The sequence below is a fragment of the Hemicordylus capensis genome, chromosome 8 (assembly GCF_027244095.1).
Source record: "Hemicordylus capensis ecotype Gifberg chromosome 8, rHemCap1.1.pri, whole genome shotgun sequence".
In the NCBI taxonomy this organism is placed as follows: domain Eukaryota; kingdom Metazoa; phylum Chordata; class Lepidosauria; order Squamata; family Cordylidae; genus Hemicordylus; species Hemicordylus capensis.
Genome location: NC_069664.1, coordinates 3351148 through 3370334, shown reverse-complemented (window position 1 = coordinate 3370334; position 19187 = coordinate 3351148). Strand labels below are relative to the sequence as shown.

Below are 19187 nucleotides of genomic sequence, written 5' to 3'. Positions count from 1 at the left end.
TTTGTTTCTCTGCGCTCACATGGCACATCCCAAGTTCACAACCTGTCTCTTCAAATGCCAGCTGCGTGGGCTGCAGCGCGACAACCTTTTCTCTGTTCTTTGGGAAGGGGAGCAAAGTTCTCTGCAATTAACCAGCGGCTGGGGCTGAGGGCGGGGCCCTCTGCGCTCCCGGGCTTGATGCGCGGCTGCTGCTTGCCTGGCTCCCTCCCCCCCTCCCTCTCTCCCCCCCCCATCCCACCCAGCAACTGGGGTTGCACAGCGCCATCTCCTGGGCACAGGGAGCCGCCTGCCTTTTCCTCGTTGGGAGGAGGGCCGTGCACAAGGCTTCCTCTCCTTGGGTGAATATTGCTGCCTTGCTGGAAAGTGGGCTTGCATGGACAGCCCCACAGGCGCAGGTGGGGTTTTCTGAGTGATTGGCTCTCTGTCCTAGCCTGAGGGCAGCCTGTTGCACGTAGTGCTGGGACTTGCCTCAGGACAGAAGTGTTGCCCACTTCCCCGCCGTGGGAAGCAGCTGGCACATCATGCGCAACGAATGGATGGGTTTTTTACATTGTTGTTGCTATAGGAACACAGGGTGCTGCCTTCTACTGAGTCAGACCCTTGCTCCATCTAGCCCTGGATTGCCTGCACTGACTGGCAGTGGCTCCCCAAAGTTTCAGGCAGGAGCCCTACCTGGGGATAGGAAACATAGGAAGCTGCCATAGACTGAGTCAGACCACAGGTCCATCTAGCTCAGTATTGTCTACACAGATGGGCAGCGGCTTCTCCGGGGTTGCAGGCAGGAATCTCTCTCAGCCCTATCTTGGAGAGGCTGCCAGGGAGGGAACTTGGAACCTTCTGCTGTTCCCAGAGCGGCTCCATCCCCAGAGGGGAAGATCTTGCAGTGTTCACACATCAAGTCTCCCATTCATATGCAACCAGGGCAGACCCTGCTTAGCTAAGGGTACAAGTCATGCTTGTTACCCCAAGACCAGCTCTCCTCTCCTCAAATGATCCTTCCGCAGGTCCACCTACGGAAACCTTGTTACGACTTTTACTTCCTCTAGATAGTCAAGTTCGACCGTCTTCTCGGCGCTCCGCCAGGGCCGTGTCCGACCCCGGCGGGGCCGATCCGAGGACCTCACTAAACCATCCAATCGGTAGTAGCGACGGGCGGTGTGTACAAAGGGCAGGGACTTAATCAACGCGAGGCTATGACCCGCACTTACTGGGAATTCCTCGTTCATGGGGAATAATTGCAATCCCCGATCCCCATCACGAATGGGGTTCAACGGGTTACCCGCACCTGTCGGCGTAGGGTAGACACACGCTGAGCCAGTCAGTGTAGCGCGCGTGCAGCCCCGGACATCTAAGGGCATCACAGACCTGTTATTGCTCAATCTCGGGTGGCTGAACGCCACTTGTCCCTCTAAGAAGTTGGACGCTGACCACTCGGGGGTCGCATAACTAGTTAGCATGCCAGAGTCTCGTTCGTTATCGGAATTAACCAGACAAATCGCTCCACCAACTAAGAACGGCCATGCACCACCACCCAGGAAGTGAACCTGGGACCTTCTGCAGGCAGAGCAGCTCCCCGAAGGGGAATATCTTGTCGCAGGCAGGGCTTGCATGCAGCCACCCAGCCAGATGCAAACCAAGGTGCTTTGCAGAATCTGCTTCGCCAAAGGGACAAGTTCATGCACACTGCCACCAGGCCAGCTCTGATGTTTTCCTGAATCTCGAATCGCCATTTTGAAACCTGTCACTTCGCTTGGCTTCAAGGATTGAAATGCGGGGCGGGGGGGGAGGGTTTGAAGTGTTCCTCTGCAGCGCTTTGCTGTGGATCCAGGCCCTAATTTGGCGCCACCTTGCAACGCCTGCCCCTGTTGTGCTCGTCCAGGAGTGGGATTCAGCGGGGAGAGCGAGATGGCCTCTTGGTTGCTTCAGCTTTTCATTGCCGATGGCCAAACGAAAACACACACCCGGTGTCCGCCCACAAAGTGGTTGTGCGAACTGGCCTTGGGTTGCCCACCGTGGGGAGAGATTTCCACGAGGTGGGACTTCCAGCCCCCCTCCCTGCTGCCGTGGTTCTCTCTTTGGTGGGTGGCCCATTTGGCGGGCCCTTCCTCTGAGCCTTGGTCTCCCTTCTCCTCCCCCAGGTGAGCCAGACGGAGCCCTGCTCCAGCCTGTTCGTGTTCCTGGGCTGCCTTCTGGGCCCTTTGCCAAAGACCCTGGAGAGAGCCGCTGCCTTCCTCTGGGGGCTGGAGGGGCCTCAGCCAGGTATGTCCCGGGGCGAGGTCCCCTTCCCGTCTCTGACTGCAGCTGTCTGGGAGGAGTTGCTCCCAGCACTGGGAAACGTTTGCTGGGAAAGCGACTTGCTTGTCCATGGACATAGGCTTGCAGAAATGTGAACAGTATTCTGTTCTACAGTATGTATTTATCTATGTATGTATTGGTCTATTTATTACACGTTTGTCTGAAGGAACTCAGGTGGCAAACACGGCCTTATAAGGCAGTTTCAGCTGAGAGAGACTGACTCACCCAAGGTCCCCGTTCCGTCCCCGCCACCGGGTTGGATTTGAATTTGAGCCTCACAGCTCTCTGGTAGATTTATTGGATTTATTTTGGAGCATGTTGGGAGACAATTCCCTTCTATTTAGCAGTGGGGAAGCAGCTGGCCCTATCTGACTCCAGCACAGCATCCCTCCAGTGGCTGTTGCTGGTATCTATCTTATGTCTCTTTTTTAGATTGTGAGCCCTTTGGGGAAAGGGAAGCATTTTTTTTCTTATTTCTTCTGTGTAAACTGCTTTGTGAACTTCTTTGTTGAAAAGAGGTATAGAAATACTCACATCATCATCTATTATTTCAAGTTTACACAGTCAGACAGGTGAGAGCCAGCGTGGTGTAGTGGTTAGGGTGCTGGACTAGGACCAGGGAGACCTGAGTTCAAATCCCCATTCAGCCATAAAACTAGCTGGGTGACTCTGGGTCAGTCAGTTCTCTCTCAGCCTAACCTACATCACAGGGTTGTTGTGAAAGAGAAACGCAAGTATGTATACCGCTCTGGGCTCCTTGGAGAAAGAGCAGGATATAAATGTAATAATAATAATAAATAATGATAATTATTGACTGGTTTGTTTTATCCAGACATCAAGTCCTTCCCAAGGCCCTGGGATGGCTGGATTTTGTTATCAGTGTTGTTGCTGTTATTATAGATATCGTCGCAGAATATAGGCTATTCCCAGTAAAGTTGCTTTTTGTAATTGGCTGATGGTAATTTCTGTGGCTCCTATGGTGTTGAGGTGTTCTTCAAGGTCTTTTGGAACTGCACCCAGGGCGCCAATTACCACTGGGATTATTTGGGTCTTCTTCTGGCACAGCCTTTCAATTTCAATTTGTAGATCTTTGTATTTTGTTGTTTTTTTCTATTTCTTGTTCTTCTGTTCTGCTATACCCCCGGTATCCCCTGGTATAACCAGTCAATAATTAAAATGTCAATCATTTTAACTTGTTTTTCTTTCTTCTCGACTACAGTTATATCTGATGTATTGTGTGGCAGGTGTTTGTAGTCAGAAGTCCCATAATATTTTTACATCTTCGTTTTCTACAATATTATTTTGTTGTTGTTGTTGTTTTATCCAGACATCGAGTCCTTCCCAAGGACCTGGGATGGCTGAATTTTATTATCAATATTGTTGCTCTTATTATTATTTTATTAATTGCATGAACAATTAATATTTGTGGTCTCCCCAATTTGCTTCAAGTTTTTGTGTTGATTTCTGTTCACGGAAAGCCTTTGTGTGCAGCGTGTATGGTTAAATTAATGCCAAAATTGGTTGCGAGATCAGCAGTGTCCCGCTGGGGTACTCAAACAATGTCTTTCAATGTGGAGGCTTCAGATAATGTTTTTCCTCCGACTGGAACCAATTGCAAAGGATTCTGGGGTTCTCGTGTGCACCCAGCAGGATCTCTGGCTGCATCCTACTGGGATGGAGCCTCTGTTGTGGCCCAGGAGGCCTGTCTCTCTTGTAGTTGCGGTCATTTTTCTGTAGCACACTTGTGCTGTTTTTCATTGCCTTCCTACATTACATCATAGCCTAGTATATCATTCTGTCTATTACACCTTCTGTTGTTCCCCTTTGTTCTGCTAAGAGTAAAAGCACAAGATGCAATTAACGGAATGAATGAATGACACTGTAATTTGTAATTTGGATGAGCTTCTTTTCATTTTTGGCTTATTTGTAAACTATGCTGAGACTGTAGGATTAGTTGTGGTTTATTGCGAGAGTGCAGCCTGTGATACTGTGGGGTTTACCACCCCCACCTGGCTGCAGTATCCCACTGCTGGTTCCTATTCAGACTGACTTTCTGTGACCCGTGGGCATTTGGTAAGTGGTGTGAGGAGACCCACCAGATCTGCCCCAGTGTGGACAACATGGCCAAGGCTGGTCTTCTGCTTGGAGGACGACACCTCCAGGTTTCCTGTAGGGGCTGGAGCAGAAAGCTTTCAAGTTCCCTTCTGGCTCTTGATATGCTGTGATTCTAGGACCAACTTCCCCACTTCTGGCTCCTCTAACTGCACACATTCCTTTCTCCTGTAGAGTCCCAGTATTTGGAGAAGCTGCACCAATTCTTGCTGAGGAAGGCAAAAGAGGACTCTTCCTTTGGTGAGTCTTCCACAGGCCCAGGGAGGGTCAGGAGTGATCCTCAGCTCCTGTCAGTCATGTTGATTGGTTGAAATACTTCCCCTCATGTTAGCATTGTTGTTGATGCCACCCCTGGGTAATGTGACCTGAGGGCTTTAACTGTAGCCAGGCACTGCACTCAAGTGCCTTGATTCCCATCCCCAGACCTGCCTTCTCACACCTTCTTTGCAAAAGGAGAGACTTCTCAGTTATCCCTGCTGTGAGGAGATGGTGCTTTTGAGGGGCACGGATGAAATAGTTGAGAAGATGCTGCCTTTTGAGCATTGTCTGTGGGTGAGAAAGCATGGTCCCTTTTGAGTTGCTTGGGATTACTGGCTGAGCAGAATGGGGTGGTTTTTCTTTTGAGTTCCCCAAAAGTTTGATGGCAAGGAACGTAGGGAATGGTTTTGAATTGTTCTAGTTTGGTGTGGAATAAATGGACCCCCACTACAGTTGGGTAGTTGGGCTCCAGTTGGTTATTCTTCAACTATCCCCTTTACTCAAAGAGGGTCTCCGGACACAGGAGCCAAATCAACATTTATGGAGTACACACAACAGGTTAAATTGCATGTCGCTGGCCTCTACTGGGCCCTGACAAGGAGAGAAGAAGGGCATGCTGACGCCATAATGAACTTGAAGGGCTACTTGCTGATCTATTTACTAGTATCTGGAGGATTTCTACCCTGCCTTCTGACCAAATGGCCCTCACGGTGGCTTGCAGTGAATTGCAGTAATAATAATAATAATTATTTATTTAAAAACTCTTAATCTCTCCTTGTCCCGCCAAACACACCCATGTTCATAGCTCAGAAGCTCTTTGTAGAAACACCCTCTGAGGCTAAAGGGTACTTCCCCAGACAGTCGGTGCAGCAGAGCCAATTGGTGGTTCCTTGCAGAGAGGGAGAAAGCAGGTTCCCTGCAGCTGCAGGACCCAGCGGCTCGAACTCCCTGGCTGATGGTGGTTCCCTCCAGACGGCAGTCCCCAGGCAGCTAGGTTTCACTCTGCAAGCCCCGGGGATTGCAGTTCTGTTTGCAGACGAACCTCTCTAAGAGAATCCTTGGCAATCTTGCAGGACTGTGGTTCCCAGGGATGCTTTGGGGAAGCTGCTGCGATAAGACCAATTCTGTGGGTAGTGTAGATGCAGCCGGAATAGTTTGAAACAAAGAGTGGGAAGGAACACGGCTCAATTTTTCCTCCTACCTTACTTCTACACACTCGAAAATTGGGAGCACCCACAGCTCCCAAACCTGGGTAGAAGACTGTTTTTGACTGTGTGAAGGACTTCACTCTTTTGTAATCCAGGGATTCACAAACTTGCATCACCCCCAGCCACAGTGGCCTTGCGCCATTATTATGCCCTGTACATGTCTGACAGTGACTGGTCGGCACTTCCTCAAGGGGATATCACAGCCCACTCTGCTGGGTACAGCGCCGTATCTGCAGCATGGTCTATCTGCAGGCAGACACTTGGACGTCCTTGTCGCCTTTGGTTTGGCACTTTAAGCTGCAGTCCTCGATTTCCTCTGATGCCTCCTTTGAGAGAAGGGTCTTGCAGCAGATGCCTCCTCAGTGCGGGCCTGACTCTGAGCTCCCATTAATTAGGGGAGGCTTTTGCATGTCCTGACCTACGGATACATTCCTCCGAGGGAGAATGAATTGTTGGCACTTACCGGAAAGGTCATGCCCCTCAGTGGTCAGGAGTGTATCCAGCCCGCCGAGTTCAGTGCCAGGTCTGTCTGGGTCTTTGCTTTCTGCTGCCAGGCAGTTTCCTTTCTGGGGTATTGCACTAGTCATAACTCATTCCTTGGCAGTACTCCCTTCCTTTGGTTGTATTGCATTGTCAGTGTTTGGTTTGCCAGTGTTGTGAGTTGTTGGCTGTTGGCACCAAAGCAATTCAGTGGGTTGGATCGGGAGGGCAGTGAGGAGGAGGGCTACATGGGTTATCTGAGCTGCTTTGCTGTTGACCGTGTCTCAGGAGCAGGAAGGAGGTGCAACCCAACCTATGGAGACACTTCTCCGCTGAGGGAGAATTGCCCAGATAACCCATATTGGTGTACCAATATTGGCATGTTGCCAGGGGGGCAACTTCCTGTATTTGTATTTCCCTCCTTGCTATTCTCATCCTTTCTCTATTCTGAGCCATGATTCCTTCTTGCCCGTTTCTGAAAACTACAAAAATGCCCCAGGTTTCTGTACCAAGATTTGCATCCTGTAAGGCCCCCCCTTTCCTTGTACATGTAGATAGATATGCTTGAGAACTGCAAAGAGGCAGAGGTGGGGAACTGCTTTTCCTATTGCTTCTTGGTTTTTTAACCCATCTTTGCTTGCAAGTTTCTGAAAATTGCAAAAGTACTCCAAATTCGTCAATAGTCTGACATTTCGGGGTGAAAACTCCAGCAATAGAGCAGCGCATTTGGATGTGATTTTGGATAATTTTTACAAGAACAGAACTGTGCTAGTTATTTCTTTTCCTTTTTCAGAATGTGCCAACAGGACTCTGGCTGCCATCGCCACCCACATCTTTAGAGACCTGGGGGTAAGAGCATCTTTTTTTGCCACATTCAAGGATAGTGTTCCCTCCATCACCACCACCAACCACATACACCAAAACATACAGACGGACCTAGTTATTGGCAAGGGTCCCATTCCTTGCTTATGATGGTGAGCAATGAAACTGTGAATAACGAGGCATTGTGTCTATGGGAATTAGAGGGTTAGGTTCTGGAGCCTGGAAAATGATCCAAAAAATCAGAAACAAGGATGGAGCACAGCACTGTACTGAGGCCCCGTCAGATCTTCTGCTCTCCCACTCTCTACGATGAATGTTTACATAGAAATAAATACATAAAATGGCTGCCTGTTCCCAAAGTGCTCACAATCTAAAAAGAGAGAGAAAGTAAACACAAGACACCAGCAACAGCATTGCTCTCCCTCTGCTCAATAAAGAGAATCACCACTTTTGAAAGGTGCCTCTTTGCTTATATGGCAGAGGTTTATCTCCTCCAGTAATGCATAGAGTACTGTGGTCATGAAGCTCCCTAACCTGACAGGTGGAGGTCCAGCTCTTTGCAGCACAAACTCCAGTCCTGGCTAGTTGGCAAGTTGGCCCGAGAGGCATCACAGGATTGGAGCCAGTTCAAGTGAACACACCCAGGAGCGCCTTCACCCCCCAACATTCAAGTTCAAAGTGTCAAGTGAAGGTTCCAAGGTCAAAATGAAGTTCAGAACCGCAGATACATAGAACACCTTACTGCAAATATTGAATCTGTGGATACGTGAAACCGCAAATACGGAAACTGCAGTGAACAAGGTCTGCTTGTGTGACGCGACAGCGCTGAGTGTGTTCACCCACTGAATTGGCTGCCACTTGCAGAGGCCAGGTGGAAATTCCTGAAATGTTACCAAATCCTCCTTTCTGCTTCCAGGTGCTGAGAGAACAGCCAGGCCCAGCAGAACCCATCCTCCATCTCTCCGAGGTCTTCATTGCCAGAGAGAACCAAGAGAAACTGGAGAAATTCATCCAGCAGTTTGTCTACCTCTAGGCTCTGGAACCTCCTTGTACTTCAGCCAGAAAGTAGTCGTTCTTACAGCCATGGCAGGGGAGATGCCCTTCTTAAGCCGGCCACTCCACCAGGCTGCCTGTTTTGACAATGTTGTCTTCTTGTTATGACTCTTTTGAAACAACCCCCGCCCCGTTTGCCAGAGCCTTCATGAGAGGCCTTGAGAGAAGGGCCTGTGTCTTGACTGGCTGCTTCAGGATGATGCAGCCAGACGATCTCACTAACAGAGTGGATGAGATTTTGTTCTCAGATGCCCAGACCATGGATAAAAAGTTTGTTTTTTTAGACACTAATATTTTGTGGTAGACATGTTTTTCCTTTAAAACACTCAACATGGCATTCTGCTGAGCAGAGATGGAGAAGAAAGCATTGCTAAGAAGGGAGGTGAGTACTGGAAGCTTTGCATCTCTGTCTCATTGGATGTCCTGCCAGTTTGTGCTGGGAATGTTCCAAATAAGACATTTTGGAGCAGCACATGTGAATGTGATTTTGGATAAGTTTTACAAGAATCTAGAACTGTGCTAGTGGGGAATCTGGAGTTTTCCACTGGGACAATTTTTGCTTCACGGGGGAACTTCTGTAGCGCACATGCCCATTCTGGCCTGGTTGCCCCTTTTGCCTCGTACAGTGAGGCTGTCAGCAGTTAAACGTACAGCAGCTCTGCCCTCTAATCTGTGAAGAGAGACTTTCAGAAATGCAGCTGCTTTCCCCAGGCTAGTATAACAGCAAGAGAAGCTGCATCTCTGCCCCTACAAAAAAAAAGCACAAGGAAGTCAGCGGTTGCTCAAGGATCACAGCTGGGGCCCAGAATTGAGAGTTTTGTGCTAAAGGAAGCTGCAAGTTCTAGGGCTAGTTAATCCAAATCCTCCAAGTGGAGTTGGTGATAGCTGCTTTATTTTGACTGCTCAATCTGGAAGGTATTGATCATTAAAAGAACAGCATTATGTTTTGTATCTACTCTTTACAATCAATTCCCCACCCCCCCTGTCATCTGAAGCCATGCAGCACCAGCGATGAAGCTTTGACCTGTCCTCCCAGGACAGAAGAGGAAAGGTAAGCAAGGCTAAATATGCACCGTTAACTGCACATGTTCAGGAACACTCTCTGTATTCCTTGCTCTTCCTTGAGGGGTCTAGGAATCCTGCGTGCCTTCTTGATCAGCCTCCGATTTGCCTGCCTCTTAACCAGCGGGAGGAGCCCGCCCAGCAGGTCCTTAATCTGGGCTCAGGAGTAGAGTGTGGCTCCTTCACACCACCTTGTTGCAGATCGTTCCCAGCTCCTCGATTTCACATTGCACTTCGTCTCCTCTCTGTGGGGGCACAAGACAATCGTGGCAGCTTGCTTGTTAACTGCATATTTACACAGTGCTTCCTCCCCGCTTCCCTGGGGTCTGCGTGAGCTGCCTCCCTCCCCCTAGAATTTCATGGGCCTCCGTCCCCCAGCATGTTAAATTTACAGAGCAAATCGTTAAACAGCGTTTTTACAGAGCATGAGCAACACTTAAAATGAAGGGGAGTGTGACAGTGGCTGCTGTTGCCTTCCCATGTGGCCTAAAACCCAACTGATTGGTGACCCTGATGATCATGAGTAATGCAGTATGATGATTTTTCAGAGGGGAAACAGACAAGTATGCAGCTTCTGAAGGGCAAAACCTGCCTGCTCATGGAGTTGCCTCTGAGGTGTGACTGCTACAAATGGAAGCAATCATTGCTCCATCTGGCTCAGTATTATCCACGCTGGCCGTGGCCTCCCCCAGGTTTCAGGCAGGAGTCTCTCCCAGCCATCCTGTGCCTAGAGAGCACCCCTTCACCGCAGGCACGGGGGGGGGGTCACAACAGGTTCCTCCCTCCAGATGCTGAATGGCTAACTAAGCATGTTAGGAAACCACCTCCCTCCTACACCAGGACTTGACTATGGCAAACAAACAACCACAGAAAACAGCTGGGTAGGGTGGGGGAAGAAGCCCTTGGCTACCCATCCGTGCTTTAAAGCATGTCCTGGCTATTGTTTTTACAACAGCCCTGCAAAGCCCTACTCCTCTGTTGTAAATGGGGGGGGGGGGCGGCACGATAGAGGATGAGTGAACGGCACAGCTAAGGTCATCAATAGGGGGGCTACAATGAAGAAGAAGAAGACCTTGTTAACCCTGAAGTTGGCCCGGAAACACAAGCACAGGGCTTAAAATAAGAATGCTTAATGCTGATGAGGCCCCTAAGGAAGCATGAAAAGCACTCGCCTTGAGGAACATGGGCGGCTTCCGGAAAACGCCAACCCCTGGCGGGGTCCCCGTGAGAAAGATGTCTCCTGGGTACAGGGTGACAAACCTGCCAAAGACAAGCCATCAAAACTGAGCTTTGGGGAGGGGGGGCAGAGAGGAGGAGGAGGAGGAGGAGGTTTGGTGTTGCCACACTCCTGCACTGGCTCTGTGAGAAAGCAGGCCCTCGTTGTCCTGGCTGGCAAAATGCCTCCAGGAAGCAGGAAAGATTTTAAGGAGGCCCCCCCATGAACAGCCTTGGGAGCCATACAGCACAGGTGTGGCAGCCCCAGTGAACATTTTTGTTACTCAAGGGGGCAGCACTTACTGGGAGACCCATGCCACAAGCGCTTCCGTTTTGAAGATCATCTGGTTGGTGCTGCTGTTCTGGACAAGCTCCCCATTCACACGACAGCGGATGCCCAGGTTGTGGGGGTCTAGATTGCAACAAGAGAGAGAGAGAGACCGACCGAAGTGAGTGCAGAGGGACATGCAGGGCCCTTTGACATTGCCCTTCGCCACAGGTGGGTGCCCCAGCCAAGTCACTGCCTCCCCCACGGCTGCATAATACACTGGATGATACATGCCACAGTCCATACCACTCCTCAGAATTGCAACGCACTACTAAAGCTCAATTTCTTGTTCCTAAACATATGTCAATTTCTCTTCCACTCCAATCAGAAGCGTCCCAGAGAGGCCCCATGATGCTGACAAGCAATGACACAAATGGGATACCATCCGATACCATCTTACTGCAAAGATGTTAGAAGTCTCTGGCCCCGATCTAGCTGCAATCCTACAAGTGCTGGTAACGCTGGATGCGGCTCCCCCCGGCAGCATGCCATCCCAGAAATGCACCTGGTCTGTTCAGTAGCCCTCGGGTGGTCGTCACTAGGTGGGTGGAGCCGTGCGCCCAGAAGCACACAATCCCCCACACGTGAAGTCGCTCTTGCTGGACCGCAGCTCCTGCCCTTGGAGGGCAATATTGTACTACAGGTCCCAAATGCCCTGGGTGCCACTGCGTGGGCCTGTGCCGACAGGGAGCCTCTACAACACTGACCCAGAGAGCTACCCTGTGGAGAAGCCGGCCAAGCCGAGGGCTTAACCAGACCACGAACGCCACTCAAACCGGACCCCAGGTGGTGCTCCCATTGCGGAGAGCATTTCCCCACATTGTTCAAGCCACCCCATTTGCCACTGCATGTGTGTACAAGCACGTGCCGTATGACAAGAAAAACCTGCTGCTCAGGAGTGAGGCATCCAGATGTGGGGCAAGAGGGCTGGAGGGAGAAGAAGCAGCTTGACCCAGTCAGAGAAGCAGTGGGCCTCGCATAGCCCTGGTTTTGCTTCCCTGGCACAGAGGCAGTGTGCAAAAACGGGGCACCACCGAGGCCGCCTAGCTTCCAAACCTGACACGGAGTCCCGGGTGACAAGGGCTGGTCCCAACGGGCAGAAGGTGTCAAAGGTCTTTCCCAGAAGCCACTGCTTCCCGTTCCTTTTCATCTGCCAGTCCCTGGCACTCACATCATGGGCAACGGTGAACCCTGCAACGTGGCTCATGGCATCTGACTCCTGGGGAAGACAGAAGGGGATAAGAACGTGGCCTCCAACTTGAGTGTACATCTGGCCATGAGGTCCAGTTGCGGGAGGCCCAGAATCGGGGTCCGCTTGGGATTGAGGCAAATATTGTTGAAACTGCACTTTCCTCGTACGTGTGCAGAACTCCTCCCCCACCCCAAATGTCCTTGCTACTCCCTCTCTTTCTTATTTTAGCCATTATATTTTTGAGGCAGCTTTGTGCCTCTAAACCAACATGTTCCTGGGGTCCCACCATGTTGGACTTGTGCTTGCCCTGTAAGTGTGGATGCTCTTAATAACCCCAAGGGCAATCTCCTTGCTACTCCTCTCTCTTCTATTTTTAAAACTTCAATTTTTTCTTGCAAAATTCTGAAAATTGCACAGATACCCCAACGCTGTGCCCCAAAATCGGCATGCTGCCAGGGTCCTCTCTTGCTGTACCTGCACTAACTTCATACGTGTGCATGCCCTTAAGAAGCCCAAGAAAAACTTTCTTGCTATTCCTACTTGTTCTGAAGCCATTATTTTGCCTTGCAAATTTTTGAAAACTGCAGAAATACCCCACTTCGTCTACCAAGACCGGCATGTTGCCAGTCCCATTTTATTGTAACGGAATGTGCTTTGTAGGGGTGGATATCCTCAACAACCTCAGGAAATATCTTGGCACTATTCCCACTCCTTCTGTTTTTAAGCCATCATTTCTTCTTGCAAGGTTTTGAAAACTGCAACAATACTCCAGCGTTGTGCACCATGATCAGCATGTTGCAAGGATCCTATCTTGTTGAAACTGCACCTGCAGTTTCAGTGGATTTGTTTAACAAACCCTGCAAAAAAAATTTTGCTAACCCTATTCCATCTTGAGCTTGTGTGTGGCCAAGACCTCCAGTCACAGGGAGCCTGAAATCAGGATCCACTTAGGAACAGGGATGAATTCTCCCCCACTTGCTGCCTCCATTGTATGAAGCTGCCATATGTTGAGTCAAACCATTAGTCCAGCTTGCCCTATATTGTCAACTCTGACTGGCAGTGGCCAGCTCTCCAGCTAAAGAAGAGTCTCTCCCAGCCCTGCTACCCTAACACCCTTTTAATGGACTGTTTACATGTCATGGATTTAAGCCCTCGGAGCATCTGCATGCAAAGTGGGTGTTCTACCACTGGACTATGGTCTGTGCTGCCCACTGCCCAGAACTGCATCTGCAATTAAAGCATCTCAGCAGATGCTGGAGAGAAACCTCAACAGGACCCAAGGGACCTGCTCCAGACAATACTCTAGTTGCTCTCAATTGTGTGGCAATACTGAGCCACATGGACATAGGAAGCTGCCTTCTACTGAGTCAGACCCTTGATCCATCTAGCTCAGTAGTATTGTCTTCACAGACTGGCAGCGGCTTCTCCAAGGTTGCAGGCAGGAATCTCTCTCATCAGTCTTATCTTGGAGATGCTGCCAGGGAGGGAACCTGGAACCTTCTGCATGCAGGTGCTCTTCCCACAGCAGTCCTAGGAAGGCACACCTGGAACCTTGCTGTTGGCTCTCTGGCCCCAAGCAAGGGGGATTCATCACTCCCCCCAGCCTTTTAAATGATCTTTTTAGCTGCTGTTTTAACTAGAGTGTTCTTACTAGTTTGTTGTACTTTAAGATATGCAGGCATTTTCTGGAAAGCTTTCTGAAAACTTTTGTCCTCAGGTTGTTCACAACTTTTAAAAACACAGACAGTACAAAAGTATATAGAGGGTGTGGTCAGAGTCAGATATATTTCCTTTGCCTAGATTTTGCCCTTTAAATCAGGGTTGCACCACTTAGGCCCCCCAGCTGTGGCTGAGCCTCCAAACCCCAGCCACTGTGGCCAGTGAGCAGAGATGAGGGGAGTTCAACCACAGCTGGAGGGCCCAAGTGGGGCAGCGTGGCTTTAAAACCCATATCAATTAAGTTTCTAGGCAGCTCAAAGTGGCTGGCCACATACACCCACCCCTATAAATCATCAGCAACACCAATAAAAGTATTGTGGGGTAAGACAGACGCCTGGAAAAAGGCATCCTAGGACAGACACCTGGGAGAAATCCCAGATGTTATGAGATCAAGTCAAAAGAGGAGACACCAAGTTTGCTTCCCAGCCACCCACTGCTGGATTTGGGCTGACCTGGATATGTTTTCCTTTCTTCCCAATGACAAAGGCCAACTCCACTTCCCAGTCGACTTCCTAGAAGAGGAAACAGGCATCAGGATAGCAAGGCAAGTGGGGAGGAATCAATGCCTTGACAATCTTGTTTACAACCCAAGAAACATCTCCTGGCCAGGGCCTTTTTAAGACGCCGAGAGGCCCTGGGGGATGCATGTTCCTTTGACCGCTCCCCTTTCTTCTCATGGCATCCTGCGTCAAAGCATTTCCCCCACGCAGTTTGAAGAAAAAGTGCTAGATATGCATACAATCTTTTCAATAACCTCCAGATTGACATCAGAAGTAACACAACAGCAGCTTACATGCAGTCCAGCGCACGCCCAGGGCAGAAGGGTGCCTGTTCACAGCTTCTGTAGCAGCCCCAAGAAAAACCTTTTTGCTACTCCTGTTCCCTCTATTATTATTTTTTCTGCCATTATATTTTCTACAAAGACCACGCATATTTATATACCACTTTTTAACCAAGGGTTTCAAAGCAGTTCACTTAGAAAAAATAAATATAAGATGATTCCCTGAGCCCAAAGGGCTCACAATCCTAAACATAAAGCAGACACCACCAGCAGTCAACAACAACAAATATTTATATACCTCTTTTCAACAAAAGTTTTCAAATAACAAATAAATAAATAAGATGTCACTGTCACTGCAGGGATGCTGTGCTGAGGATGGAGAGGGCCAGTTGCTCTCCCCTTGCTAAATATAAAGCGAAAGGCCCCTTGAAGAGGTGCCTACTTGTTCCGTGAGCAGGGATTTACTTCCTTGCACGTTTCTGAAAATGGCAAGAATGCTCCAACCTTGTGCTTCAAAGGTGCCATGTCTCCAGGGTGCACGGAACGAAGTGGGGGGTTGACTTTAAGGGCAGCGGAAGGTGCACTTACCCCTCCATCTGCTCCCCCACTTAGAGTCAAACCCTACCCCTCGGGGCCTCTGAACTCCCCCCGTCCAGTTCCATGCACATCCCAACTCCAGGGTACATCTTCTTGTACCTGTATTTTCTTCATAAGAGTGAATGTGCTTAACCATCCCGAGAAAAATGGCTAGTCCTATTCCTTTGGTTTTTAAGCCACTATCTCTTTTTGTAAGATTCTGCAGAGGGCATAAAACCCACAAATGTGTCCATGAAAATCATAAAGTTGTGAGGGCCCTATTTTCTTGAAAGTGCACTTGCCTTGTAGGTGTGGGTGTGCTTAAGAGCCCCAAGAAAAATGCTCATTGGTGTTCCCATTCATTCCGGTTTTCAGCCATTATTTGGGCGTTGTGGCTGGGAGTGATCCTGAGGACCCCTGCCATAAAGGGCCCTGCTTCCACAGGTTCATGCTAGTCAAGGAATTATCAAGGGCACGGAGAGAAAAGGAGGCCAGTTGTACAGACACAAAGGCTGGTAGCCTTGGCTAGAAGACCAAGGAACTGGGCAGAACACTGAGACGCTGGATTACTGGAATCCCTGTGCTGCCCGCCCTTCCAGCTGGTGGATGCTCTCTCAAGTTTTTCTATGCCTTCTTAAGCAATAGAAGCATTATTTTTTAAAACAAAAGCAGAGAGATTTTGTGGTCCTCTTGTAGCTATACCCCATACACTCAGCCCTTTGTATGCAGGAGCTAGGTGGAGCGAACCATCCCTCCTCCTGCCCATCTGGCTTATTACAGGCCAACTGGGTACCAGCCTATCACTGGCCTTCCCGCTGGCCCAGAAACCCTTTAGCAGGGCAGTAACTCCCTGCTTCCTTGAGAGCCGATCTCTATTGGGGGAAACCACTGGGAAAACTAGACTCACTAACATTGCTCTCTGTTGGATGGATGATCTCATCAAAGGGACCCACGATGGAGCTGGCGAACTTGCTGAAGATGATCGGTTCCTTGGGGATCTTCACGTTCTGCTCCGTGCAGTGATCCACATAGTTCATCCCAACACAGATCACTTTATCCGGGTTAGTGACAGGGGCCAGGAGGGTCACTTCAGCACGGGGCAGGACATGCTTGCCAGACTCTTGTGCCCTGTAGGTAGAGAAAGGAACTGTGAAGATCCTCCAGTGGGACCCCAAGACAGAGGATATGTGCTGGTGTGTCCCCCTCTTGGGCTACAACAGCAGAAAGGCCCAAGGAAAAGAGCAGGGCTGAGTGGAGGGAGAGAGCAGGATGTGGCCCCTATTTGCAGACCCCGCAACATCTCAATTTTGGTGCACAAAGGGTATCATTAGGAATAGCAAAAGTGTTTTTTTATGGGGCTGTTAAGCACATCCACTCTCACAAAGCAAGCACCACTTCAACCTGACAACATACAGATTTTGGTGCACAATTTTAAGACGTATGCAAGAAAAAACAGCTTAAAAATTAAAAGGATAAAAAATAGCAAAAAGGTTCACCCTATGAAGCAAATGTGGTTTCAAGAAGATGGGACCCTGGCAGCATCCTGATTTTGATGCACAAGTCTGGGATATCCTTGCCATTTTGAGAAATTTGCAAGAAATGACAATGGCTTAGGAAAATTAGAAGGAACAAGAATAGCAAGGATATTTTTTCCTTGGGACTGTTCATCACAAAAGACCCAAACACCCTAACATTAATAATGGCTGTTAATCCCAGGATATCAAACCACGTTACTACAGTGTGATGGTTGGGACTGCAGGATTTCATAAGGCCTTTAGCCTGGACTTCGTCTGTGTAGATGCATGGTTGTCAGAACTGCTGTGCTTGTGGCTCTGCAAATCCTTACGTACTTTTTCGCTACAGCTAGTGCTGCATCTCCTTTCTCCAGGAATGTTCTCATGGTCCTAGGCAGAGATGGGTCAAAAGCGCTCAGGTCAATCACATTGCCTCCATCTTTCTCCTCCAGCCCAATCCGGGGCTCTGCTGATGATCCCTTGGCTTGGAACTGAACCAGCCTCATGGCACCAGACAGGCGGGAAAGTGCCCGGGATCCTGATGCCCGCCACCTGTGGCTCCCTGGCCGTATCCAGCTCACCCAGCGACTTCCTGTGTGCAACAGGCCCTGCATCAAAATCTGCAGCAAAACAAAGAAAGCAGGCACTCCTAAGTTGACCACAGATTCAAGGAAAGGACCATCAAAACCCAGGATGACCCAGATGTTGTTGACTACAACTCCCATAATCCCCAAGCAAAAGCCACTGCAGCTGAGCATTCTGGGAGTTGTTGTCAACAACATCTGGGAATACCTGTTAGAGGGACTGCTGTGCAAAAGGTGCACAATTTTCAGACATTGCAGGGATAGAATAATACCTTAAAATCAAAGAATGGGAAGAGCAGAAAGCTGGTGGCTAAGAGTGTGAGCTCTGGTTGAAACCTCAGCATAAATACAAAAAGAAGTTATATACAAAAAGAATTATACTACTGGCCAACTTTATTAGACTTTTTAAAGTCTATGCACAGAAAGAACAGATGGTGGTGACACTGTTCTTGGACTGTGCCACTTTACACTAAGATGACAAGGAGAATGCTCCTCCATTCAAAAATCCTCCAAATTCAATCAGACATCAATTCACCCCAGGAAGCCCAAAACAGATTTACCACTTCACGGGTCAGAAGATTACCAAGATAATGTACAAGATATGAATGTTCAGAACACTAACAAAGGTCCTATTAGGATCTTGCCAGACATCACCTTGAATGCAACACTGTTCAAGAGAGGCAGCCCACAGTTTAGCTGAGAGGCAGAGAGAGACCCGCCCGCAGAGAGAAATCTGGCAAGAGCAGGATTTCACGAGGAGGAGTGCAAAGGTTAGATGCAACACGGAAGGACTGCGCTCTGCAAGAACAAGGGAGGAAAAAAGAAGGTGGAAAAGCAGAAGAGAGCAGCAGGAGCCGTGCCGAGGCTGACGAGGCTCCATTCCATGTCCGAAAGGTGCCCAGAGAGCAGCAACAAGGTGGCTGGGAAGTTTTGACGCAGCTTCAGGAAAAGTCCTGGGCCTGGAGGAAACACAGCAGCAGCCCCCTCCTCGTGCAGGGTGCCAAGCTACAACCAGGGAGACCCGAGTTCTGGCCCTGGGCCAGCTAACCTACCTCACAGGGGTGTTGTGTGGATAAAAAGGGGAGAACAGGAAGAACCCAGCAGGCAGCCCCCCGAGCAACGTGGAGAAAGGGCAGGGACAAAAGGGCAATAAGGAACCTACAGCCCAGTCAGCAAAGAGCCCAAAGCTGAGACCTACAGAGGAGGAGGAGGCTCCAGCCCAAGCCGCCCCCTTCGCTTCTGCCCCCAATCTCTCTTCTCCGCACGCTCCCTACCTTACGCTCCCTGCAGGCTCAGTCGAGGGAACTACAACCCCCAGGAAGCACCGCGGGAAGGAAGGCGACCAATCAGAAGCTGCTGCGGGTGAAGAGGCGGGGCCGAGAGAGGCGATGACTCGGACAGGTCGGCGTGTCCTTTAGACGGAGACTTCCGTTAAAAACGAGGCCCGCCTTGGCTCTCCCTGGCACAGCGACAGATGCACTGCTCTACGCTCGAGATGGCTCTATGATGAAAGCCCTATTCAGTCTAGGACTCCCACTCAGTAGTACCATAGAGATAAAACCAGAGTGGCACGGGCAACCAATAGCTTCCGGTTCTCAATAAAAAGGCGCTCCTTCCGGTCTCGGGAACGCATAGGAAAGGGGGATGGCGCCATTCTGCCACCATCACGTACGGTCTATTTGCCTCATCTGGCGGTGTTCAAGTTGCGACTATGCCATGCAGCGGCCGAGTCCCTGCCTGCCACTCCGGGTCACCGCAGAGCCCGCCACACACCCCTCCGGCTTCTCGTCTTGGCGCCATGGCAATTCGGAGCAGGCTTCTCGTGACGTCACTTCCGCGCCTGCGTACTGATCTACCCCCAAGAATATAGACTTTTCACTAGACTCACACAACGGGCCCGCTCCGGGTTCCTGAGAACTTCTAGTGAGAGCTGCCCGGGTTGACTGGGCCGCCGCCGCCGCCGCCGCCGCCGCTTGTGTCCCGCCCCG

General features: G+C 49.9%; 2 protein-coding genes across 30 annotated transcripts in view; one reads left to right on the top strand and one right to left on the bottom strand.

The window, feature by feature from the left end:
- GPAT2 (glycerol-3-phosphate acyltransferase 2, mitochondrial) overlaps positions 1 to 9179 on the top strand; it is a 108913-nt gene extending 99734 nt beyond the window's left edge. For all 21 annotated transcript variants that reach the window (XM_053269585.1, XM_053269596.1, XM_053269595.1 and 18 more), the window contains 4 exons: positions 2139 to 2259; positions 4582 to 4647; positions 7147 to 7202; positions 8092 to 9179. In XM_053269585.1, coding sequence (XP_053125560.1) covers positions 2139 to 2259; positions 4582 to 4647; positions 7147 to 7202; positions 8092 to 8208 — 360 coding nt within the window. In that variant the 3' untranslated portion in view covers positions 8209 to 9179. The remainder of the gene's footprint in view (positions 1 to 2138; positions 2260 to 4581; positions 4648 to 7146; positions 7203 to 8091) is intronic.
- LOC128333725 (fumarylacetoacetate hydrolase domain-containing protein 2A-like) lies at positions 9099 to 19027 on the bottom strand. Of its 9 annotated transcripts, none has more exons than XM_053269605.1 (9): positions 18474 to 19026; positions 17854 to 17997; positions 16952 to 17235; positions 16013 to 16229; positions 14197 to 14256; positions 11890 to 12052; positions 10809 to 10917; positions 10463 to 10550; positions 9099 to 9535 (listed from the first exon to the last, which is right to left on the bottom strand). In XM_053269605.1, exons 3-9 carry the CDS (start codon positions 17227 to 17229, stop codon positions 9473 to 9475), a joined length of 978 nt encoding a protein of 325 aa, XP_053125580.1. In that variant the 5' UTR covers positions 17230 to 17235; positions 17854 to 17997; positions 18474 to 19026; the 3' UTR covers positions 9099 to 9472. The 9 variants fall into 9 exon arrangements, with proteins under 9 accessions (XP_053125580.1, XP_053125584.1, XP_053125583.1 ...); XM_053269609.1 differs by lacking the exon at positions 18474 to 19026 and adding an exon at positions 18398 to 18458; XM_053269608.1 differs by lacking the exon at positions 18474 to 19026 and adding an exon at positions 18362 to 18441.
- Between the last annotated feature and the right edge of the window lie 160 nt (positions 19028 to 19187).

Excerpts from the sequence above, each read along its gene's own strand:
- LOC128333725 (XM_053269605.1), bottom strand. The coding sequence starts at position 17,229 with ATGCAGGGCCTGTTGCACACAGGAAGTCGCTGGGTGAGCTGGATACGG. Across the intron at positions 16,230-16,951 it reads GCACTAGCTGTAGCGAAAAA|GGCACAAGAGTCTGGCAAGC; the intron begins GTACGTAAGGAT and ends CTCTACCTACAG. Across the intron at positions 10,918-11,889 it reads CACCCGGGACTCCGTGTCAG|ACCCCCACAACCTGGGCATC; the intron begins GTTTGGAAGCTA and ends GTTGCAATCTAG.